Here is a 27,097-nt window from a genome sequence, read left to right on the forward strand (position 1 = left end):
TCCACTTAAGTTTGGTCGCTAATGCATTAAATTATGAGGAAATGGAAATGTGAGCTCTGGTTCTGAATGCTTTCAGCTGATCAGAATTTTAATTGAGCTCCTTGAAGAAGAATATATTAGTGCTGCTGTTCTCACCTGCCATTGCCACGTTGAGACTATCTGCTACAGGAGAGTAATGATGAAGACTCTGGAAATGTTAACTGTTATGTAGAATACAGTGAATGGACATTTCCAGACGGTGTTTATAACATGTAACATGTTTTGTTTGCAACATTTTAAATTAGAAATTACAAACTTCTAAAACATTAAATACACAACAGGTCTTCCTTTCCAGCTGGGTGGACAAATCCTGCAACAACAGGATGATCAAATTAAGATAAGCCATGTGTAGAATCCCCATTCCCCATGGAGTGTTGTAAAAGTGAAAGAATTATGTCCGACATAAGCACCCTAGTGCTCACCATTACCCTTCACTGACATCTCAACATGTCATTCCTTATAGGCTGGAGATCGAAACTCTTGAGGATCGGGACTACAAGATGGCTGTAGGCCTGTGATTTACTACCATTGGGATTGTGTTATCTACCCCCGGAGAATGTCAGCTGCATGTTCTTTATATTATATCACTTGATGGATACCAGATAATGGTGCGGTTTCACACCAAGTAAAAAAATAGAAAGAATCTGTTGGAATGCAAAACAGGCCTGTTAATCAAGGTGTCAAATATGGACATTTGTTCAGGTGTCTCCAAGTTTTTAGGTAGTAGTCCTAACCTGAAATGCTAACAAAATATGGTTGTTCTGTAAAATTCTGATTCTATAAACCTAATCTGATTCCATATACCTGTTCTGGTCCTATAAACCTGGTCTGATTATATGAACCTGGTTTGATAATATATACCTGGTCTGATTCTATAAACCTAATTTGATTCCATAATTCCTGGTCTGATCCTATAAACCTGGTCTGATTATATAAACCTGGTTTGATAATATATACCTGGTCTGATTCTATAAACCTAATTTGATTCCATAATACCTGGTCTGATTTTATAAACCTGGTCTGACTAGAGACCTGGACTGATTCTATAAACCTGGTCTGATTCTATGAACCTAATCTAAATCTATAAACCTGGTCTGATTCCATGAACCGAATCTGAATCTATGAATCTGGTCTGATTCTATGAACCTAATCCATCCAAGTTCAAGAGATTGCTGCAAATATGTGATTAGCAGGAGGCTGATAGCTGCTTCCTGGATGTGCATGTTTCTATTACTAGGCAAAGATTTGCTCATGAGGATAACACCTTACCCAGAAGGCAAAACTGGCTCCAATATTGTCAGTTTCTGGTTGTAATGACATCCTGATGACGTCATTATAACCAGTCAATTTTGCCCACCAGGAAAGACATAACGTGTCTATTTTTCTCAACAGTGACGTACACACATAGACCTGTGAGAATTAGCAGCCTATGTGCCCTGGTCAGAAACAAAAGCAGGGAATAGGGTGCTATTTCAGACGCAGTCATATTGGACAGAGATGCTTACAGACACCCTCCCTCTACCAACGCCTGCTCTTACCTGGCAGGCGTTGTAGAGCAGCTGGTGTTCAAACTTCTTGATGCCCAGAATGTTCTGGAACATCTCGTATAGCTGATCCTTGCTAAGGATCAGCTCAGAGGCTGCGCTGGCCGTCATGCGCTGCTGGGCCTTGCGTGGGTCCTCGTCCCCGCGGTAGATGGTGTCAAACTTGGCCATCCAGGAGCTGAGCACTGTCTCCTTGCTCAGGCCGTCAATCTCGGGCAAGCTGCGGACACGCTTCTCAATGTGCCTCTTGAACACCTCACGGCAGTCGTTGGCTGAGAAGCCCCCACTCTGGACCATCTTGGCAACGCGGTCACTCTTCAGGAACACCTGTGGTCACAGATTAACATGTTGGAAAGGACACACACAGTTACAAACACTCAAAACAAATCCAGAGCTGATGCTCAGATAAAACAACGTGACTTTTAATAGGGCAGGTGCCTCAAAAGGTCCGTTAAGGTGGATAAGTAAAAGTTAAAAGACACTTTCCGGTTTAACATAATCAGTGTCAAAAAAGGAGCACATTATGGGAAACAAAAGGTTTCCTCAACATGAGGCCTGGATGGATATAGCAAAATAGCTGTGACCCTCATGTCACATAAATTAAATGTCTTGCTTCTGTGAACATCCAGCAGTTCTAGCCAGATTAATCTGAAGTAGGAGATTTGGACTTCAAAGACTTGAAGATCTTTTAGTTCCACTGTGCCAGGCAAACAAAATGAAGCCCTGTTGAAGTACGTGACACGACACAATATTTCAACTCAGGTATGCAGTTGAGTTTAACAAGACAGCCACTACTCGGACTCTCAGTTGAACATGGGCCAATAGAAGGTAGAAACAGGAAATGGAAGGGAAGGTGTCTTACTGCAGTACCACGCCACAAAAACTTGTCGGAGTACCGAACATTTGAGTGTACCGGAGCTAGATCTCCCTGCTTTACAGAGATAATAAATGTACTTACAGCCATAGCTGAAGAGATAGAGGCGGCAGCATGTATAACATTTTAAATTGTGTGATGTTGATAGCCATTGGGAGGAAATGCCTTAGTTATTATCAAGACTCTCCGTCCTGGTCTTCTGCTCCCCTGAATTATTCAGACTGAATAAGGAGAAATGCTATGCTCCATCATTTTCTTCCAAACTGTGGGTGTGTATAGAGTAAAGGTCCCTGTGACACTGCATGTAGAAGAACTAGAGTACCAGCCAGACTGAATTTCTTTCCAGCAGAGTCGAGACCAAACTTACTTTATAGCGCAGCTAGGCTAGTAAAGTACTGATTGATTTTGTTTCCAACAGTCTGTCTGAAATGTGACAGATATACTTTTCCTGCTCTAAAAATGAATGGGAGAATGATGGGGGTCTGAATTGCTATCTGGTTCCTTTCCAGGCAAACGGCAGCCATTTTACAGAGAGCTATTCTACCTGTGGAGCATTCACTGTCATGAATCACGGCTGAGACAAACAAACTGCTGGAGAAGCATATCATCTCAATTCAATGGTGTGGCTGTGTTACTACTGAGTCATTATCTGGCAGGGACTGAATAAGGCCAGTCAAGGTTTGTACATCTTAAGAAGAAAAACAAAGTGGTGAATTCCTGTTCATGTGGCTTTGTTTCTTTTACAAAGAATCTAGTGTTTGTTTGTTTTTTCTCCTCTGTGTTCAGTTCAAATGTGTGTGAATGTGAGTATGTGTGTATGTGTATAATTGTGTATGTGTATATGTTTGCATGTGCGTCTGTGTGTATATGTATATATGTGTGTGTGCGTGTGTATGTGTATAAATGTGTATGTGTCTATGTGGGTATATTTGTATGTGTATGTGTGTAAATGTGTATGTATATATGTGTGTATGTGTGTATATATGTGTGTATGTGTGTTTATGTGTATGTATATATGTGTGTATGTGTTTATGTGTATGTACAGTGGGGAGAACAAGTATTTGATACACTGCCGATTTAGCATGTTTTCCTACTTACAAAGCATGTGGAGGTCTGTAGAATCTAAAACAAAAATCCAGAAAATCACATTGTATGATTTTTAAATAATGAATTAGTATTTTATTGCACTACATAAGTATTTGATCACCTACCAATCAGTAAAAATTCCGGCTCTCACAGACCTGTTTGTTTTTCTTTAAGAAGCCCTACCTGTATTAACTGCACCTGTTTGAACTCGTTACCTGTATAAAAGACACCTATCCACACACTCAATCAAACAGACTCCAACCTCTCCACATTAGCCAAGACCAGAGAGCTGTGTAAGGACATCAGGGATAAAATTGTAGACTTGCACAAGGCTGGGATGGGCTACAGGACAATAGGCAAGCAGCTTGGTGAGAAGGCATCAACTGTTGGCGCAATTATTAGAAAATGGAAGAAGTTCAAGATGACGGTCAATCTCCCTCGGTCTGGGGCTCCATGCAAGATCTCACCTCGATGATCATGAGGAAGGTGAGGGATCAGCCCAGAACTACACGGCAGGACCTGGTCAATGACCTGAAGAGAGCTGGGACCACATCATTCTTTGGGGAAGCTTTTCTGCAATGGGGACAGGACCGTATTGAGGGGAGGATGGATGGGGCCATGTATCGCGAGATCTTGGCCAACAACCTCCTTCCCTCAGTAAGAGCATTGAAGATGGGTCGTGGCTGGGTCTTCCAGCATGACAACGACCCGAAACACACAGGCAGGGCAACTAAGGAGTGGCTCCGTAAGAAGCATCTCAAGGTCCTGGAGTGGCCTAGCCAGTCTCCAGACCTGAACCCAATAGAAAATCTTTGGTGGGAGCTGAAAGTCCGTATTGCCCCGTGACAGCCCCGAAACCTGAAGGATCTGGAGAAGGTCTGTATGGAGGAGTGGGCCAAAATCCCTGCTGCAGTGTGTACAAACCTGGTCAAGAACTACAGGAAACGTATGATATCTGTAATTGCAAACAAAGGTTTCTGTACCAAATATTAAGTTCTGCTTTTCTGATGTATCAAATACGTATGTCATGCAATAAAATGCAAATTAATTACTTAAAACTCATACAATGTGACTTTCTGGATTTTTGTTTTAGATTCCGTCACTCACAGTTGAAGAGTACCTATGATAAAAATTACAGACTTCTACATGATTTGTAAGTGGGAAAACCTACAAAATCATCAGTGTATCAAATACCCACTGTATGTATGTGTGTTTATGTGTATCTATATATGTGTGTGTGTATGTGTGTGTATGTATATATGTATGTGTGTGTGTGTGTGTGTCAGAGGCAGCAGCAGGCGGTCCTCAGGGTCACCCTCCATCCCATCAATGACACCGTGATGGAGACTGAGCCAGACAAGGCCATTGTCATAACGCTGGACGCACACATCAGAGTTACTGACTATCAGGCCCATAAACCAGGCCCATAAACACTATGACAGTCAGATTGTAGCCCCGTTGTCCACTGACACTCTAGTGACCCAACACAACAGGAAGACAGTTCAGTTTGAACTAAATGAAATAGTGTGGGGGCAATGGAGAGAGGGGGAAGAGAGAGAGAGGACAAACTAGCACACATCTCTATGTGCCAGGAGGTCACAGTCAGGCCCTGAACACAGAGGTGCCTCTAGGACTCTCTGCACTCCTCTTTTGATTGTCCCCAATAAGAGGCAGCTGCCCTGTTTTGCCTCTGATTGAGGACTCTATTTAAGTTGTCCTTATTGTGTTCATTGTGTGCTGTGTGCCTTTGGTTTGTGGTTTACCGTTCCTTTTATTGGTTTTGTTCGTGTACAAAGCCAAATAGAAAAGAATGACATCCCACTCCTGCTCTGCGCCTCGTGTCCTTCCTACCCTCAGCCGTGACTACGTGCTGTTTGACTTAGGTGTGTGTTTCAGTCAAACAGAGAGGACAAAGTAACTTGTCATCATCTATTACATGGGTGAACACAATTTCAAGGGAGGCACCATTTTGTCTAATTAAATAAAATATTTTTTTTCTTTCTAAAGGATTCATTTGGCATTGGAGCTCAGCAGTTACAGGCAGTTTGAGGCAGTGCACTCATTGATTTAATTTAACCCAATATTAACATCCATCATACGCTGTCACATGTGGGTAGAGTAAAGGGGCCTGTAGGCCTGTAACCCTAACCCTAACCCTAAGCCTTGGGCTGCCACAGGGTCGCAGAGTGGGGACTTAGTCGTTAGAGCATCGAACCAGTAACTGTGGAAGTGTAATGTTGCTAAATTGAATCACTGAGCTTGCAAGAGAAATAAGGTTGTTCTGTTCCCCCAGCAAGGCAGTTAACTGATCAATTAGCCCCATTGGTCTGTTGTGGTCTGCAGTAGAAACAGGAAATTGCAGAACCTGCTGCGTTTTAGAAGCATGTTAGCCACCCATGTTGTGGACAGTATAGTACGGGCACGGTAAGTATTCTGTATGGTAGAGGAGGATGAAATGGGAGAACCTCTAAATGGTTATTAGTATGTGCGTTATAATTATCTGACTGTTGAACTGGTTGGGTAGTGACTGTAACGTCAGTGTGAGTGTGATGGCGGCCTCGCTGGCAGCAGAGTAGCGTGTCAGCTTAATCCATCCAACCAGTGAATAAATGCGAGGTGTACAGTAAATGACCCTCCGCATCAACTCATCCACCATTTTCTCCCCACACAGACAGCACAGCAGTTCCCGGGAATTCAGGCCAAAGCAACAGATCACCAAAAACAGAGCAGGCGCTTGCAGCCAATTCCATCCCACTATAAGATAGATGACCGTGACGCACGATATACTAGTGGTCAAGAGAGTTGGGCCAGTAATCAAAGGTAAATCTGTAGTTGTGCCTTTGAGCAGAGCTCTTAAACCTAAAGCCATTATAATAATAGCTTTGTTGGCCGACAGGGAGAGAAAGAATGAACCTAAAGCACCAAAAACAGCACTGACGACGAGACAACTCTGTTGTCAGTATCACGGATAGACCATATCTCAGTTGTGTCACCAGTTCTGATACGAATTTCTAGGAGATGCTTTCATAACAGGTCCCGGGAGAGAGGAGGAGCTGAAGGGCCTTCTTACGAGACTCATCTCTATGCTAATTGAGTTACGGGAGCAAATGACAGCTAATCACACAGGCCTATCACATCAACTGCTAAGAATATCTCACCACCGCAACATATAGAAAACACAAGACTAGAACATATACAGCTACAGATACATTATCGGTTTCTATTGAGATAGATAACATGGCTCAAATTGTTCAGTTAACTAGTGTGTTTTGACAGTGTTGTGCTGAGGTAAGCTGACAGATGAGCTGCATTTTTGTAGGTTCCATGGCAGCATTGTATTACAGTTGGGGGAGACGGAATAAAACAGGTACAGAGAAAGAGAGGGAGGTAGAGGGAGAAAGAGTGAACGGGAGAGAGCTGTATAGACCAAGGTTATCTTGTAGTAGATCTGGATAGACTGTAGGGAATGGAGACTGCAAATAAATCAGAAATACAGAGTGAAAGACAAACGAAGAGGTTACCTGATAGCAGCTCTGAACTGGTAGTCATTTCTATGGGGGATCGGAGACAGGGAGGGGCCAAAGAGGGAGAGATAGGGAGATAGAGAGACCAAGAGGGGGCCGGGAGGAGGGGGGGTAGGTCATGGGACTATGGAGGTTATGTTACTGTACCTCATAGTAACTCTGGACTGCATTGATGAAAGCTTCGTCCGCCACTATCTGGGTGTCTCCATTCAAGAAGGCTTTGAAGCGGTCGTTGGTCTGCCGGAGCTGCTGCTCTGTGATCTGAGGAGGCAGAGGACATGCAGAGGACATGTCAAAAACACAGGCCGTATACAGAATACACCTTTTTTACCCTTATATAGTTAGAGAAAATAAAACATTGTCACATTGTGTTTTGCAAAAATACCCTGCATACATTTAAAAGTTTTAGAAAAAAAAGAAAAAAAGAAAAAACAAAGCACACTCGCCAACACAAATAAAAACATTTGAACGAGCAAGCACGCAAACATACGTCAAAAGCAGACAGAAGTGTCCTCAAGCAAAACATTAAGCAATGCTATTCACTAAAAGACAGGAGTCATTCAAGCTTGAGCAGCTTATTCCACTTATATGGGTCATACAAAGTGGAACTTGTGTACATTATTTGATCGTTTTAACCTTAATAAAAGTCAGAAATGCTGGAAGTTTCTGCAGGAGCACCCTGTAAAATAAACAGAAAATAATGCTGCCATCTCACTATATACAGAGAGTTTAATCCCACCATTTCAGACAAAATATAATGATGGAATACATCAAATACATCATCCATTGTTTGTGTAGAAAAAACATTATGTCCTGTAATAAAAAACAGTAAAAGTGGCCTTGACAATACATTTTTACCCCTCAAAACACAGACAAAATAAAAAATAAAAAAAAGTATCTGCTTTTGATCTTCAACTTCTTTTTCTAATTCAGCAACATGTGTTTTAATGACATATTCACAACAAGCCAAATACCAAAATATTTATGGGAAGGAACTTGTTTGATTTGTGATCAACCATTAAAGATAATTAAGTTACGGTCCCATATAACCAGTACCTTGGAAAGCTCTACAAACAAGGAAGCACAATACTGTTTCCTAACCAAAGCATTTAATATTATTTAAAAACAGTGAGGTTGCAGTAACAGTGCAGTTAAAGTAGTTCTCATACGGAAAGGAAAGTGACTCAACATTCACCAATGTTTCTAAAATCTTAGACAAGAGAATTTAGAAATTAGGCCATTGTTGTAAAGGTTACTAAGATTCCTGACCCTTATGGGGAAGAAGAATTTAAGCAGCTTTACACACGTCGGGAATATCTCCTGAGCCCAGTGATATATTTAAAATATGTATTTTAGAGCCAGTGATGAGCTGAGCAGCACACTTAAGCAGACCTGGGTCAAGCTTGTTGGACCCTGGAGATTTCTTAGTGTTTATAGCTAGCAAGGCATTAAGGACTCCCTTAATGGTGAATAGCTGAAAAGAAAACATTGTCATTTTCTAACTTACTTTAGTAACACCCTTTAGTTGTAATTCACTAGAAGTACAGTGCAGAGGTGTAGAGGTTGCAGAGGTGTATGGGTTATGGCTTTATATGATAGCTGACATAATTAATCAAGGTAGTTATGTCTTTTAACAAGATAAATGTCCAGGTTTTATGATAGCTCTTATTTTGATTGCTTCAGACGAGACACATTTGATTGTGGTGCTAAGCCTGAGGAAACGATGTGCATATAAAATGTGCATTTCTAATGATAATCTTAGCTTATCTGTTCTGCCTTTGCTCAGATATCTTTTATAACTGAATCCTAATAAATCAATACTGGGGCGCACAGACGAATCTGTGCAAGTAATTCTGGGTGTTTAAGGAGAAAGACATCTTGATCGATAGTGACTGATAACAGCAGCAAGACGCTCAGGAAAAAGTCTGCAGTCACCTAAAGTCAAAGAGTCAGGCAGGACCTGGACCACTTCAGGATAGAACTATATCATGCATTAGAAAGGCAGCAGATAGCCTAGTGGTGAGAGTCTTGGGTCAGTAACTATCAGATAGCTGGTATAAATCCCAAAAGTGACAAGGGAAAGGAGAAATGTTGTGCCCTTAAGAAAGGCACTTAACCCTAATTGTTCCTCTAAGTTCTTTTGAATAAGAGTGTCTGCTAAATGTTAAAATGTTCAACAATCCTGTCATGTTCCGTTAAATCTACTCCACAGAATGACTGGTCCACATTGTTATAATGATTACTACTTTCTTATTCCTTTCTTCATTTCCTGTCGACTACAAGTAATTCTTTTAATATATATTTTTCTCTTAATACTTTATGAGCCCCTCAAACACCTAGCTATCTTTTATTAAAACATTAAATCAAAGTCTGGGCTCTCTGAATTTGTAATTTGTGCCCTACAGGCATTACATTGAACTATGCTCCAACACTAATCCAGCAGCTGCCTCAGTGTCATCCTCAGCCTCAGTTTTAGCCTGTGTTAGCCTTAGCTTCATGGTGTTATCCTCAGTATTACGGTCAGCCTCACTGTCAGCCTCAGTATTAGGGCCAGCCTCACTGTCAGTCTTACTGTCCGCCTCAGTGTTAGTGTCAGCCTCACTGTCAGCCTCAGTGTTAGTGTCAGCCTCAGTGTAAGTCTTTCTATCAGTCTCAATGTTGGTGTCAGCCTTATTGTCAGCCTCACTGTCAGCCTCAGTGTGCCAGCTTCACTGTCAGACTCAGCGTAAGTGTTAGCCTCACTTTCAGCCACATTATTAGTGTTAGCCTCACTGTCATCCTCAGTATTTGTGTCAGCCTCACTTTCAGCCACATTATTAGTGTTAGCCTCACTGTCATCCTCAGTATTTGTGTCAGCCTCACTTTCAGCCACATTATTAGTGTCAGCCTCACTGTCAGCCTCAGTGTAAGTGTCAGGCTCAAAGTCGTCCTTTCATTTTCCTCTGAGTCTATGAATGCACACAGGTCCAGACAGAAGAACTGATGACCGTGTTCCTTACGGGTACAGGAGATCAGCAGCCCAGTGGCTCATACATCCTGACAATATGCCTCAGAGGACCTGCTTAGGCCTGCTAATGTGCACAGTTCAGCTCATTCAATAAAGTAAGCAGGATCAATGCAAGTTGAGGAGTAACTGCCGCTTTAGCGTTCAGCTTGGACACACACATTCACATGGCAGGAAGAGTGAGCAGTACCAGTGCCTCAAGCCTGTAACTGACATGGCCCTGTACAACACCCAGGCCACAACACTGTTAAACAACAACCAATTATCAAAAGGCTAACCAAGTATACACAATTGTCCAACCTTTTCCAGATCTATTTAGTACTGATCACACGAACACACGCTAGACTCTATGCACTCACAAACAGTACACTCCATAAGCGCCCATTACTGCCGGTACCCATCCATACATAAACCTTTACAACACCACAACTTGCAAACCCGCACATCAAACCCCCACATCACACCCGCACATCAATTATGTACTTGTGCGGCATTTAAATTGTTAATTTAATGTAATTCTGATTATTTTGTATTTATTCCTTATTATTTGTTTTCCATATCTCTATTACAGTCCATATACAGCTAAAATGTTCAACATCTGTTTCTTTAATTTCTGTCTCTCTAACTTTTTTTAGCCTCACTGTTTTATCTCTGCATATGTGGTAAGTCAGCATTTCAGTGTTACGCTTCAATCCCACCTACCGAGTTAATGCACTTTGGTACACCAAAAGTGAATTCATTTCCAGCGAAACGCTACGCTTGCCTGGCAGCATAGCCTCGCGGAAGGCAGCTGCAGAGAGTTCTGCGTGGTGCATGGCTGGGATTTATCCAGCATGCGCGTCAAGTTGTATGTGGAATCGGCACGGCAGAAGAGATAGCAGTGGATGATGCATGCAGGAAAGGGTGTGCATCGAGACTGGGGTTGATACTGGGGCGCTAGTCTACACCTGTTGTTAGGAAAGCATGTGACAAATATATTTTGTCTCTCCACCCTAAAAGCTGCTAGAACAGAGAAAATGGGCGAAGCTTTGACTTGTTTCTGTTGTGGCCCAATACACAGGCACACACGCACACACACAAACACACATGCCTGCAAACACACACATGCACACATACACACGCTCACAAACACACAAATACACAGACACACACACCTACTGTACCTGTTCTCTCTGTCATTTGTGTGGTACCTGCTGTGGCCTAAAAAACTGCACTGTTCAAGGACCACCCTGAGGCACAGAGACGTGAACATTCACCAGTATGCAAATCAGGCCTGTTCTACTGGGATGTAATGAGATGGTAGCCGACCCAACACACATACCCAACACACTCGTCCTTGGCTGTCCTCTCTGGGAACAGGGGGTGTGTCTTCACTCGTCACAGTTGAAGCCAGGGAGCACAGGACACACCCCTTATTGGCAGCTGTGCTCAGCTCTCTGTTTTTATTGGCTCCAACTTGATGAACTTCATTGTCTAACTGTTATGCAATGTTTTCAATGTACCAACAAATACTCATTTTAGTATCCATGCCCAGGCTACTCTTGTGGCAAGCTTACTTTAATGTGGAGGTCGTTGGATAACGTGTTCAAAGGGCATACAATCTGGGAGCTGGGACAACAAACATGTTATTCAGCATTGCTATTTCTGGTGTAAATGCAAACCAAGCTTGGTCACAGTAGTCTCATCTGAAGTGCAGGAGTCGGTTCTGGGACACTGTTTGTTGACGGGGCGTGAAAAGGTACCAGGCATCTGAGCAGCGGTCTTTTGTTTCCCCAAAATCACAAACGCTGTCAGATGTTGTTGTAGCTTAGCCAGCAACCAGGTTTGTCTCTCTGACTCTGCTCATCTCTGAATGTAAGTGCAGACACACGCACACACATACACACACACACACACAACCCCTGTCCACACCAGTTGTTGTTTCTGTTATTTGAATAGTATTCGTCCGTGAAACTCCCATATGTTGACATCTCCCTTGATGTCTCATAATATGATTCAATGAAAATCTTGAACTAAATGTATGTTTTGTTTGGTAGTTGCCAAAATGCTAAATATTGGATTTAGTAAATGCCTACAGATACTGGCCAAAACACCTTGTTTCTACCAGGACTCTGAAAGAAAAGCACTTTCTGTTTTGGCGGTCTGTTTGGTGTTATGCTGTTGTAGGACTTTAAGTGTCACTACGGCAAACTGTGTGTGTGTGTGTGCATGCCCATTAGTGTGTGTCTGTGTGTGAATATTGTGTTTCCACCACATACCAGTGACCCGGATAAAGATCAAATGCAGCATTCCACTGGACTCCCACAGTGAAGAAAACCAGTCCGATTACGTAGAGAAAAACAATCCAATCAACCCGGCAAGGAGGAACACTTCTGAGCTGTATGGGATATATACAGGCCTTTAATGTTCCTTCCTGCTGTATCTTTAATTGGAGAACCGTTGGATTGGTTAATGTTGCCTATGGATTGGCAAGAAGAGCGGTTTCACCAGCCCTTTTTCTTAGACCTCCATCCATAATATGTGTGCGTGTGTGTGTGTGTGTGTGAGTAGGTAGTTGTGTGTGTTGCTGGTGTGCGTGTTCGTTTGGGTGAGCGTGTGTGTGAGTGGGTAAGTGTATGTGCGGGTGAGTCTGCCCTGCTGCTCCCTTCTTCCCACCTGCCACAACGTCTCCCATTGATTCCCTTTTTGCACAGCTCTTATCATGATTGCAGTGTACGGCAGTGATTCATGGACACGGTATAAAGTGACCAGTGATGTTAATCATCGTCAACGCGAGAGGGTCGTCAACATGCACGGGAACATAAACAGACGCTCATGGTTGCTCGCACACATTTTTTTTTTCAATCAAGAAATGTCCATTCATACAGTAAGGATTATAACCTTTAGGACTCGCTAGCTGTTTTGTCTCGGTCTGCAATCGGAGGCCTGCGTAAAGCGTGCCAATGAACGCGGCCTCCTGCTCGTCAGTACCATACGTTTACAGTTTGGTACTAAGGCTGTTAAGATGTAACGTGAGGGGCTGATAATTAAGTTGCTTTTCAGCAAATGCTTGCTCCATGAAGCTGTCAAATATGCAGCCCACTTTACAAAATAGGCAGCTCTGAGGCCTCTGCCCAACTAGAACATCTAGAGTATTTGGTGTGCCGGAAAACACTTACCCACACACACACACACACACACAGATCGACAACTTTGATCTGTAGAGTGAATCATTCCTTCATTAGGTGTGCTTATCGTTGCGTGCTTAGAACAGTACTACAACTTAGTCAGCAATGCGGTCTTCACTTCTGCTTACCAGTGAGTTATTGTAATGTGTTTTAAATTAGTAATACGTGTTTAACATATTGCAAGAGCATGTTATGTTTTGTAGGAATAACTATCTTTTTATTACTTTGCCAAAAACTATCCACCACTTCCCTTGTGGCAGACGATATTACATAGAAAAATGTGCATTCTATAAAAATACAAAGAAGCAAATCTATTTCAAGCACGAGAAAGAGAGGTAGAGAGAAAGAGAACGGTAAGAATATATAAAGGAATTGATGAAGGTCGAGAAAAACAATTCAGAAAGTGAGAGTGAGAAGAAAGGACTGAAGACAGAAGAATCTGTACAGAGAGAGAGAGCTGGAGAGAGAGAAGGAGAAAGTACAGGGAGCAGTATCTCCAGAATGGATGAAGACCAACCTTCATGTCAACGGTCACGGTCTGCGTCGGTGTGTGTGTTAGCTAGCTGAGTAAACGTGTTTCGGTGTTAATTATATAACAGGGGGAAAATCTTTAAAATGTGGTTAAATAAGAACAGGTGATTTGGCCGATTTTTACTGTCCCCATTTTTTGTCTTATATTTACAATTGTTACATGAAATTCTGAATACTGAGTTCACTTCAAGAATGTCCCTTTGTTACCGTATACAGCAGTAAATATTACAGGAATTAATCAGAAATGTAGCAAAATGCTCTCTACTATAATACAAAAACGAATGCACACTGTAGATATAGATAAGATATCTACCAATCAATACAGACATAGCTTTGTCAATACTAGTTAACGCTGTCTGATCCATTCCTGGCAATATTCTGCAGGTATCTCCAGGCATCCAGCATTCATTGCATCTACAGTAGGAGAGACAACTGAACATGTGGACATGTGAACATGTCACAGTTTTATTAGATGGTAATAAAATTAAAAAGCAAAAAATCCCCTTGATTGATCGTCAGCTAAAATGGCAAACCGTTGTGGTTGGTCTAATACAATTTATTTATATTTAGAAAATATTTTTGTAGCAAATCTCTTTTTGAGTTATGTACTGAATGTACATTTAGCAGAGAAAAGTGTTCATAAACTTGCAAAATGGGCTGTGGATACAGTGTTTTGCTGGTGGTTAAGTTTGGGTGACAAAATAATTCATGAATTTTGAAACAAGTGGTTGTTGAATACATTTTGTGTCAAAGGGCCTGGATTATGATTAGTAAAAGTAACATTTGTTATGGACAATCAAGGGCAACTCTGCTGTTACCATTTAGCTAATTAAATGTGTGTGCTGTTGTGTAGACACCTGAACCAAATTATGTTATGATAATTTAATTTCAATGATGTGCATGTAGTTACAGATGAAAAAGCATTGAAATAGAATTTACCTAACCTAAAAACTCAACCTCATTTCCAAAAACACAGCAGCATTTTCAGTGACTTTCTACTCAAACAAATCCATACAGTAGTCCAAATGTGTTTATCTAGCTCTTTTAACAAAATAATCAGTGAGTGTTTTGTTAATTAATGATTGCAGAGAGCTGTAGTCACAAGCAGTAAACTCTCGACTCACTGACTCACAATCTCTCAAGCCTCTTCCAGCTGTTACATAACTTCAGAGAGGGAGGGAAGCAAAATGGAGGTGTTTTCCAAAATTAGATTCAGCTAGACTATAGTACAAAGGCAGAGTGGCTTTCTAAAAGCTTTAACTACCACCTAGCAGTGGCCAGTGACATACATTATAGACCCAGTCTAGGACCTAAATCGCAGACTATTTGTATCTAGTCCACTACCCGTCCTGAAGAACACTGTTGAATAGGTTGTCATTTGGAATGCATTCCTAAAACAGTAACACACCTAAACCTTCAAAGACCTACTGCATGATACAGAAAATATCTGTATAAAATGTCAATCAAATGTCTCCCCCATTTTGCTGTGCATAAACAGACATTCTAATGATTACTTTAACTTTCAAGGTTTTTTCTTTGTTGTTTGATGTTATTTTAACTCCTTTGTAACTGTGTATCCACACAGAATGCCTTTTGCTGTTCCCTACAGCGCACTGTTTGTTTAGTCTGTGCAAATAGTTTGACACTGTTGTTGTGTTTATTTCACCATGGATATAGCTCTGCCTGCTTACTTTGTCCTAGATGAGTACATATAGATCTATCTACCAAATACACATGATTCATTCAGTATGAGAGAATATTAAAACAAAGAACCAATGATGACTCATGTAAGCCTGGCTTCTTTAGAATACTACTTCCTACAAATCTAAATGCAAAGTAAACAACTGAAAAAAGCAAGATCTGCGTAATAGTTTCAACCAAAGTCTTGTTCTGGTCTAGCAGTAGTAATAACACAAAAGATCCTTCATTATTGCTATCCGTTTGTTAATGAAACGGTTTTAACAAGCTCTTTCTATGAGGTTTACCATTAACACCGTAACACAGACAACCCGAGGCCAGAGTATATCATTGCAGATTTATATTCTAACAGTTAATGATTTCTTGTAATCTACATAGACTCAGGCCCCAGTGGTTCCTCTTTTAACTATTACCTGAATGATATGCAGCATCCAAAACTATGATTTTTGACACTTCTGACCCTAACAGCAACTGCAGATGAATGCATATCAAGCCCCAAACTCAGAGTTGTTCATTTCCAGTTATTCTGTTAGAACAGGTCCACCAAGGAGAATCTGCAATGTAATTTTACCAAAGACTCTGCATGAACAGTTTGCAAATCAGCTGGAACATCTCTGTCATTGTTCGTGCCGGTTCTAGATCAACCTCTGCTCCTGTCTGCACTCTGACTGCTCCAAGTGAAATGCCGCCGTTTATATCGCCACTCACGTCTGCTCAGAGTTTCAGCTACTAGGCAACATACATCCTCATTAACATGCGCACCCAGCTGGGTGCTTTATATCATATCCAAACTATACAGGCCCCACCAGTTTCAATCCAGAGTTTATAGATAATTGCATTAGTGATCATTGTTGTATTGCCTGTGTCACAAACGGCAACTCTGTTAAGTGTCGCCAAGAAGGCCCGAACCAAAACAGCTACAGGCCCTGGTTTAGCACTGAACTGTCTGAGCTGATCAAGCGAATAAACCTGCTTTGACACAAAATGATAGCCTCCACAAGTTCTGATTGGAAATGTTTCAGGGAAAGAAGCTACCAATACACCCAGTCAACCAGGAAAGCAAGATTTATGAACAATTTGCCGCCTGTTGTTTTAAACTAAAAAAGTTCACTGTAGAATCTTTTGCCAAAAACAATCTTCCGCTCAGCTGCCTAGAGCAATCAAATGTTAAAACACTCTCACCTCTGCGGAACCTTAAATATGGCATGTGAAAAAATACATATGAAAATAAGGAACAGGCCTTTGTCTATGGCTCACATCTGTGAAAGTAATTAACGGATCATGAGGCTCTCTCTGATCTTGGTGGTATCTGTTCTTTGTTCTGTAAGTTTATAGCCCATCTGTCTTGAAAGGATCATTAACACTGGTCATTTAGTGTCCTGGAGAAGAGGAGGTAGTGACCCTGGGATGACTCCTATTTAGCCAGTGTCTGGACGTCATTCAACCAGCAGTGTGTTGCATACGAGACTGTAACCACTGTTTCCGGCAGCTGCTGTATCACAGTTTTTCCCAATCGATTTGACACATTTCTCCAAACTCACGTAACTGCTCTCAAAACAGTTAACACAGCAAACCAAACACACTCTTATGTGGGTGAAACAGGTCAACATTCATTGCATAATAAAGCACTGCATATTATTTCAGCAATGCATTTGTTTGACTACAAGTGTATTTTCTGGTGTGTTGGTAACAAATTCAGCTGGAGATATATTGGGGTGAACTCCCTGCTCAGCTTCTCTCAAGGAGAGGCCATGATTTATGACACGGAAAATAAGGGTGGCTCTGATTTCATTAGAAATATGTCTGTACCCTATCCTTCTACCTGTCCTCCCTCCTCTCAGACCTGGCCCTCCCCTTCCTCTCTGTCCACGTCTTCTTATATACAGTGGGGAGAACAAGTATTTGATACACTGCCGATTTGGCAGAGTCTGCAATTTTTATCATAGGTACACTTCAACTGTGAGTGTACCTATATAAAACAAAAATCAAGAAACTCACATTGTATGATTTTTAAATAATTAATTTGCATTTTATTGCATGACAGCTTGGTGAGAAGGCAACAACTGTTGATGCGATCATTAGACAATGGAAGACGTTCCAGATGACAGTCAATCTCCTCCAGTCTGGGACTCCATGCAAGATCTCACCTCGTGGGGCATCAATGATCATGAGGAAGGTGAGGAATCAGCCCAGAACTACACGGCAGGACCTGGTCAATGACCTGAAGAGAGCTGGGACCACAGTCTCAAAGAAAACCATTAGTAACACACTACACCGTCATGGATTAAAATCCTGCAGCGCACGCAAGGTCCCCCTGCTCAAGGCAGCGCATGTCCAGGCCCATCTGAAGTTTGCCAATGACCATCTGGATGATCCAGATGATGAATGGGAGAAGGTCATGTGGTCTGATGAGATAAAAATAGAGCTTTTTGGTCTAAACTCCACTTGCCGTGTTTGGAGGAAGAAGAAGGATGAGTACAACCACAAGAACACCATCCCAACCATGAAGCATGGAGGTGGAAATATAATTCTTTGGGGATGCTTTTCTGCAAAGGGGACAGGACGACTGCACCGTATTGAGGGGAGGATAGATGGGGCCATGTATCGCGAGATCTTGGCCAACAACCTCCCTCCCTCAGTAAGAGCATTGAAGATGGGTTGTGGCTGGGTCTTCCAGCATGACAATGACCCGAAAAACACAACCAGGGCAACTAAGGAGTGGCTCCGTAAGAAGCATCTCAAGGTCCTGGAGTGGCCTAGCCAGTCTCCAGACCTGAACCCAATAGAAAATCTTTGGAGGGAGCTGAAAGTCCGTATTGCCCAGCGACAGCCCCGAAACCTGAAGGATCTGGAGAAGGTCTGTATGGAGGAGTGGGCCAAAATCCCTGCTGCAGTGTGTGCAAACCTGGTCAAGATCTACAGGAAATGTATGATCTCTGTAATTGCAAACAAAGGTTTCTGTACCAAATATTAAGTTCTGCTTTTCTGATGGTATAAATACTTATGTCATGCAATAAAGTGCTAATTGATTACTTAAAAATCATACAATATCATTTTCTGGATTTTTGTTTTAGATTTCGTCACTCACAGTTGAAGAGTACCTATGATAAATATTACAGACTTCTAAGTGGGAAAACCTGAAAAATCGGCAGTGTATCAAATACTTGTTTTCCCCACTGTATGTGTCAAATCAAATGGGAAAAACTTTAAGACAGATGTGTAAACAATTAGGACATTTGCACTTCTTGTGTGCTGTGTATTATTAACTCATCAGATATCAATTTGGGGTTTCAGATTTTTGTAAAGAGCTGCAATTGTTTTTTCCTGATATATTAAGGTTTTGGTTGGCTGTATGAACTACTTTGACAACATTTGAGAATTTTGTGCACAGTGTTTTGGGAAAATTATGCATGTGATTTGTAACTCACATTAAAAGAAGGAACATTTACAGTCTGTTTAGGACTATCACAAAGTGTTCAGATCACCATGTTAACTGCTTTGAGAGAAGTTACATGAGTGTGGAGAAATGTGTCAAATCGATTGAGAAAAACTGTATTCTGACCTTTCTTCATCATTTGTAGTAATTTCCATGAGACCTCTGAAGAAGAGCTTCAACAATCTGCCATGTTTACTCCTGCTGCCAGCATCGCTGCCTACGTCCACTGTAGACGTCCCTTAGAAAACCCCTCGTTTCACCTTCCATCTAGTACAGCTGAAGAGATCAAACCCTTGCAAGTTAGCTGGGTTTGATGATCTGATCTTTTCTAAGGCTGTGTCTGTTATCTAAACCTGCATTGCCTGTCTGTTTCCAAAGAGCTACAGAATCTATTCTAAATGACAATATCTGCTTTTGATAACAAGCAGTATTGTCCAGCTGGTTTTATTGATTCGGCTAAAGCCTTTGATTCTGAAAACGATCTCATCCAACTTAACCGACTCTACATCCGAGGAATCTCTGTTGACTGTCTAGGCTGCTATGAAAACAATGCCTATGATGATGCACAGTACATAACATTGGAAAACCATGTCTGAAACACTATTCATTAAATGTATCTTTCAGCTTAACCTCAGAGCTGTTTCCATTTGAAGCAAAAACTCAACAAAACAACTGGTTTCTAAAGTATATATGACATATTTTATATATTCAGTATATCACATTTAATCCTTTTTTGTTTAAGTAATGCTTAAACAAAACTTTCCAGGGTTAAAAGATAAAATATCTTTGTTTATTGCATGATGTCATTATACTGTATGATATAAGCAAACATGACTGTAACAATGATCCCCATGCACTAATTAGTCATGAACATATTTATTGAATCAATTTTGTGTTGTTACTTGTCCGTCACATATTCTGTTTTCCCTAACCAATTAGTGTAGCGCATACAAAAGTCGTTATTACAGGTGAAATAGAGTAGTTAAAAAAAAACAACACTCAGCAAGTGAGTAGGAGTGATCGTCGGATCTAGTGTAAAATGAGATGGCTATTGTGCTAGCTAAAGGTCAAAGTGTAGCATAACAGCCGTTGTGCATGATGAAGGTCAGTTTTTTTAACTGGATGAATGCGGTGACAGAGAAAAAGTCCTCTGGCTAGACAAAGCTCATTTCAGCAGCGACCAGAGCCAGGATAACAGATGACTCCACCGGCACACATCTGAGTAAACAACGAACAGGAGAGGTACATCGTTCATTGACAAGTTCACGCACATACACAAAACACATTTACACACACACACAGACAAACTCACAAACACACATGCAGGGACACGCACAGACACAATTCTGCTAAAGACATTCTCTCTCTCGTTCTCTCTCTCTCTCTATATATGTATATATGACTTTTGGACAGGAAATATATCAAAATGAATAGGAAATACAGTCAAATACAGTTTTGAATTAATGATTGTTAATTGAAATAACAAAAGTGTCCTTCAAACTTTGCATTCGTCAAAGAATCCTCCATTTGCAACAATTACAGCCTTGCAGTCCTTTGGTATTGTAGTTATCTGAAGAGATTTCACCCCATGCTTCCTGCAACACCTCCCACAAGTTGGATTGGCTTGATGTGCAATTCTTACATGCCATACGGTCAAGCTGCTCCCACAACAGCTCAATAGGCTTGAGATCCGGTGACTGTGCTGGACACTCCATTATAGACAGAATACCAGCTGACTGCTTCTTCCCTAAATAGTTTTTGCATAGTTTGGAGCTGTGCTTTGGGTCAATGTCCAGTTGTAGGCGCCTATCAAGCACCCTCCACAGGTAATGGTATGGCATTGCAAAATGGAGTGATAGCTTTCCTACTTCAAGATCCCTTTTACCCTGCACAAACCTCCCACTTTACAACCACCAAAGCAACCCCAGACCATCACATTGCCTCCACCATGCTCGACAGATGGCGCCAAGCACTCCTCCAACATCTTTTCATTTGGTCTGCGTCTGATTAATGTTCTTCTTTGTGATCCAAACACCCCAAACGTTTGGTTCGTAACACTTTTTTTGTTTGGCTAATAAAACACTGACATTTAAACTACAACTACTACACCTAACTCGCATGCAGCCCTCATCTGATTCTGTATGCCAGGACAGGGTCACACATATTCAGGTACTGTCTGCAGCCTCCTCTGTGTCTAATACAGGCTCCACAACCAGCATCTCTTGTACTATTCCTCTCACATAGGTGGCTGATTGCAAGCCACTGCATATAAAGAGGCCATGTTGGCTCAAGAAATATCCCCACGTAGGTTTAACTAAGGGGAGATACATGGTGTCCATATTTGATTAACACGATATCCATATAGTCTTTAACCCAGTTACACTTAACAGAAGGCAGTTTCAAAACAATGTTAGTTGGATCTTGAGGGTAAATGAGAAGTTGGCGGTATGAGGGAACTTTGCTTGTCACTCCCAGTGAGAAAAGGGGAAATCAGGGGGCTGATATATTGGGATTAACATCCCATTGACGTCCTGCTTAACATCAACTCTTGTGTTTTGTGCATTTTCAATGTATGGATCCTAGAAACAGATCCTAGGGCCATCCGCTCCATCTTTGTGCGCACGTGTCTTTGCGTGGGCATATTGTCTGCCTCCAATATTTACTCAGGCTGATGTAGAACTACGGGTACTGTTTAATGAAAAACAAGGTTTGAGGAAAACGCAGGCTGGCATCATACATCTTTAACAATCTGAGGCAGACCAAGTTTCCACAGGAAAAGCTTAGAACAAAGAACTGCTGTAATATGCGTCTCGCTTAGATTAGTTAAGCAAATGAGACAAATATTACACGGATTGATTCAAAGTAACGAGAAGAGAGAAAGAGAGCGAGAGATGCTAAGCAGAAGAAGCCACAGATACGTATCAAAATGAATGAGTTGTCCACTGAGTGGTTGAGTGAGAACTGCTATCAAAGCTGTGGACCTTGAGGAGGCTGCCTCCTCCTCCCTGAGGTAGAACGAAGGTCACACACAGCGGCTGGGGAAAAGAGGAAAGCGAGCAAGTAAGTGTTGTCTTTAAAACATGTTCTGCATAAGGGGAGGAAGGGGGAACCCTTGATAACCAGTGGGATAACAAGGTGTTCAGGGGATGAACAGCCCCATATCTCACTTATACTCGTGCAACACCCGCTAGAAAGCCTTGGCTGCTGCTGTACACCGGTGGTATTGCCCCATTACACTGCTGAAAGGGGTGAAGGGGAGGGCAGAGGATGGGAGGAATGGAGCTATAGAGGAGGGTAGGAGGGGAGATAAGGAGCTGGGGGGAAGGTTGGGAACTCGAGAGGAGGACCAGAGGTGGGGGGGGGGAGAGGAAAGAAGGAGAAAAGTGGATATGTGTCAGCAGGGGAGCAGGGATAGATAGGAGCGGTGGTGGGGCAGGAAGGAGGGGAGGTGGGCTGGGTACAGATGTGAGAATAGTGCTAATGATCCAGGCTATAGCTCACGAGCTCATGGCTCTGTGCCTGGGTCTCTCCACTGGGACGAGACCATTCACTGTCCAGACACTTCTCCTCTTCAGCTCAACCCTCTCCAACTTCAACCCGTTTCCTCCCCTCTGGGTGTCTTCCCACTGCACCAGTTAGTCTCAGCAGAATGAAACCGTCACATGGCAGCCTGGTGCTGGGTCTTTCACACTGGATCAGGAGAAACAAATACTGTAGCAGTTCTCCAACAGGACAGGCTAAGACGTCTTGGGTTTTGGTCGTGACATGCTTTAAAGAGCCAACGTAGTTCTCTGTCCCTGCTGGTATCTACTGCAGTTTGGCCTCATGCGCTTTCATTTCCAGGTCATTGAGGCTGCTTTTTCTCAACTAGTCATATTGTAAGCTACATAGCTAACATTACCTGATCTGACTGTTTGAAAATGGTAATACAAAGGGAGGTATAAAAGTCAGCATTGTAAAACTGGAGAGCCAGTGAGGTGTTAGGGTGTAAGGTGTGTATTGCAGTAGGGTTGAACCCAAACCTTAGGCGTGGGTGGGTTCCCATTAATCTCACTACTAATTGAACTGTCTGCTAGGGAGAGGGAGGGAGTAGTGTACAGGCCTTAATGGGCTCAGTGGAGCCACATAAAATGAGCATAGGTTTACTACTAATTACCAGGTTACTGTAATGTACACCTTATTGTCATGAATAATGCCGGCCTGATTTAGGTCTGTTATTAGGCTCAGAGCTGCAAAAGTAGGGGAACTGTAGCATGCCGAAGCTCGTAGAAATGCAGAAACACACACATTATATATGTTAGGTATAATCACTGATTCCAATAGTGTATAGATTATGTATTCCAGATGAAAATGAGAAAAGCCTGTACTCTCTGACTATTGGATTTTTTTTCACAATTCCATTTTTGTTTTTGTTTTTTTACTGGCATTGTATATTGTTGATTATTGTATCCTTGTGTAGTGACACTTTAATGTGTTTTACTGACGACACTAACATGTACTGCAGGTATGTGTAACAAGTGCTCACGTGCATAAGCCTGTCCACCTGAGCAGTGGTCTTTTCATGCGGCCAGTTTTCCCTCTCCCTTCAGCTAAGGCAGACGTCAAAACATGCTTTAATATGGGTAATCCTAAACATGCTAATGCTTTTGTTTTATTCATACAGTCCTGGAATGATTATCCCATATTCAATGTGTTTAGGTACTGACTGTCATAATGAAAGTCAGAGATGTTTACTTTGTAAGAGCTTAATCCCGCAATCACACATCAATTGTTCTTGGAGAGGGGTTTGTTAATTGGTTTTTGTCTTTTAAGCAGACAACTCATCAATAATCATTCATAACCTGATCACACACAGTATTCCCAGCTGTATTCCCAGCTGTATTCCCAGCTGTACAGTGACTACTGCTCTCCTACTCTGGCACAGTCACTGACACAGGAACATGGGAAATTCCTCTTATCATTATCGCTTTACAGGAACTCAATTCCATCCTTTCAGCATCATAAGGAGGATAACTAACAGAAACATGGGAATTTCCTCTTATCATTATTGTTTTACAGGAACTCAGTTCCATCCTTAAACTTCCTTTCAGCATCATAAGGAGAATAACTAACAGGAACATGGGAATTTCCTCTTATTGTTATCGTTTCACAAGGAACTCAGTTCCATACTTTCAGCATCATAAGGAGGATAACTAACAGAAACATGGGAATTTCCTCTTATCGTTATCGTTCTGAAACTTCTTTTCAGAATCATAAGGAGGAAAACCAACAGGAACATGGGAATTTCCTCTTATCGTTATAATTGTACAGGAACTGAGTTCTTTCCTGAAACTTCCTTTAAGCATCATAGGTAGGATAACTAACAGTAACATGTGAATTTCCTCTTATTGTTATCGTTTTACAGGAACTCAGTTCCATCCTTTCAGCATCATAAGGAGGATAACTAACAGAAACATGGGAATTTCCTCTTATCGTTATAATTTTACAGGAACTCAGTTCCATTCTGAAACTTCCTTTCAGCATCATAGGGAGTATAACAAACAGGAACATGGGAAATTCCTTTTATCGTTATTGTTTTACAGGAACTCAGTTCCATCCTTTCAGCATCATAAGGAGGATAAGTAATAGCAGGGCTTGCAGAATCTAAATTTGTGTCTTCATCCATGTATCAACTGAACTCCAGTACCCACCTATCCTAACTGATAGGACATGATACCAATACAGTGTTGGATTATCCTAAAAGTAATAATGATAACCTAAACATGCCCAGACAGATCTGAATGAAGAATTCCCAACACCAGGAGATCATTTTCTTGTACCACCAGCAGCTATGTAATCTCACCACTAGAGCGTTTAAAGACCTGGCCTATAGCTTTATCACCCTTCACAAGAGTCTTCCTACAGGGTGTCAAGACATGGGCGTGCTGGTACTAGGCTTACATTTAAGCCTCTCAAATGGCACCCTACTTATTTTTGACCAGGGGCCATAGAGTTCTTGTCAGAAGTAATGCATTAAACAGTACATAAGGTGCTATTTGGAAAGCAGACCTTGCATATGAGGTGATGCCGAGATGAGGCTGATGTGGGGCTGAGGTGGGGCTGAGGTGAAGTGAGGTGAGGCTGAGATGAGGCTGAGGTGAATCTGAGGTGAAGCTGAGGTGAGGTTAAGGTGAAGTGATGTGGGGCTGAAATGTGGCTGAAGTGGGGCTGAGGTGAGGTTGAGGTGGGGCTGAGGTGAAGTGAGGTGAGGGCTGAGATGAGGCTGAGGTGAAATGAGGTGAGGTTGAGGTAAGGTGATGTGGGGCTGAAATGTGGCTGAAGTGGGGCTGAGGTGAGGCTGAGGTGGGACTGAGGTGAAGTGAGGTGAGGGCTGAGATGAGGCTGAGGTGAAGTGAGGTGAGGTTGAGGTGGGGTGATGTGGGGCTGAAATGTGGCTGAAGTGGGGCTGAGGTGAGGTTGAGGTGGGGCTGAGGTGAAGTGAGGTGAGGGCTGAGATGAGGCTGAGGTGAAGTGAGGTGAGGTTGAGGTAGGGTGATGTGGGGCTGAAATGTGGCTGAAGTGGGGCTGAGGTGAGGCTGAGGTGGGGCTGAGGTGAGGTGAAGTGAGGTGAGGCTGAGATGAGATTGAGGTGAGGTTGAGGTGATGTGGTCCCAACTTTGAAGGGAACAACTGATGTTAACAAAACAGCTGTAACATTATCCGACTAAGGGCTTTTAGGCAATAAAAAATATCAGAACAAAAGGCATGACAACTATCTATATTTAGGCATGTTGCCTAAACAGCATTCAAATGCAATAAATAAAAACCAAATGGAGATCAATTAGTCAAAACAGCATACAGCCTACAATGACATGAAACCAAGAACATCTGTCTTCCATCCCCTTATTCCAATGTGGGCTTCCTCATAGTACCTATCATGTTATAAGAGGTGTTATTAGACACAGAAACCTTGTCATACCACTGTTGACCAGCAATGGTTTCTGTAAAGCTGGGAAAACAAAGATCAGATTATGAATGATTATTGTTGAACTGATTGATCAGAACACTAATCTGTAAATGCCAAATCCTTCACCCAATCAAAACCACTTAACAAACCCCTCTAATGGAACTTGTGATCTGTGACTGGGGGATTAAGTGCTAAAGGTAAACATCTCTGACTGGCATTAGACAGTGTCTAACTAATTACATTAAATAAGGGATTGTCATTCCAGGACTGTATGAATAAAACAAAAGCATTAGTGTGTTTATGTTTACTCATACTAAAGCATGTTTTGACATCTACCTTTAAAGAAAGGAGAAAGAAAAACAGGAAATGTAAAAAAGCACACGTAAAAAAGGTGAAGACAGGAAAGGAAATCCAGTGAAGGACTTGCTCAGCATCTGGTAGTCATCTGGCACCAAAGTACACACTTTCACTCAACAAAGTCTTACAAAAATTGGCCTCGAAGGACTTTTTGCAGCAAAAAAAAAGCATGCAACAAGCCTTTCAAGATGTGCAAAACAACCTTTAACTTACTTCAAACTGGATGCAGGTGCATAAAAATATCCCTTTATAATATAAAACCCAAAATGCTGAAGTACATAATCAAAACAAGAAAAACATTGCTCCTGTCCAAATTATTGTGAACCTCAGTGTATGTAAATATTCAGAAGTTCATGTCACATTAGCATTTTGTGTCACATCTAGTCAGTGACATAAGTGACACATGCCCACAATGTAACACCTTTTCCTGTAACCTTCCTCTCTCTTCCCAGCAACTGAAAGGAATATCAGGCTCTCCCAAAATCTATTTTTCTACCCTTTCGGTCTCTCAGGTATGTTTTGACTAGTAGTCTTTCATCCCCCAGCATTGATCCACTAAACAGAAGCCAGCCCTGATTCAACTGAACAGTTGAGTACAAACATTACTTTCATTTTAGCATAAATCCATACGATCTTTGTTGCCCCCACTCTTGATCTGTGTCCGACATGCATGCACTACATCACCGGTAGTAACAGTATTGACAATTAGGCTGTTGTTAATCTTTTGCTTCTTTCCATCTCATCTCCATTTCAAAACCTAGCCAAAGCCTTGGACATGCAGAGCTACAAACATGCATGTTCAGACCCAAACCTCTCAAGTAAAAAGAAAACAATAACACTAGCTATATTCATTTAAATAATGTTTCAAGAAACAGCCACGTTGGCACATCT

General features: G+C 41.8%; 1 protein-coding gene across 10 annotated transcripts in view; it reads right to left on the reverse strand.

The window, feature by feature from the left end:
- The window catches only part of LOC105016910 (calcium-dependent secretion activator 1), a 101,856-nt gene that overhangs the window by 66,629 nt on the left and 8,130 nt on the right, over positions 1–27,097 (reverse strand). For all 10 annotated transcript variants that reach the window (XM_020055513.2, XM_034287351.1, XM_020055515.2 and 7 more), the window contains exons 2-3: positions 7,215–7,328; positions 1,578–1,910 (exon numbers count right to left, since the gene is read on the reverse strand). In XM_020055513.2, coding sequence (XP_019911072.1) covers positions 1,578–1,910; positions 7,215–7,328 — 447 coding nt within the window. The remainder of the gene's footprint in view (positions 1–1,577; positions 1,911–7,214; positions 7,329–27,097) is intronic.

This window comes from Esox lucius, chromosome 17 (assembly GCF_011004845.1).
Source record: "Esox lucius isolate fEsoLuc1 chromosome 17, fEsoLuc1.pri, whole genome shotgun sequence".
Classification (NCBI taxonomy): Eukaryota; Metazoa; Chordata; class Actinopteri; order Esociformes; family Esocidae; genus Esox; species Esox lucius.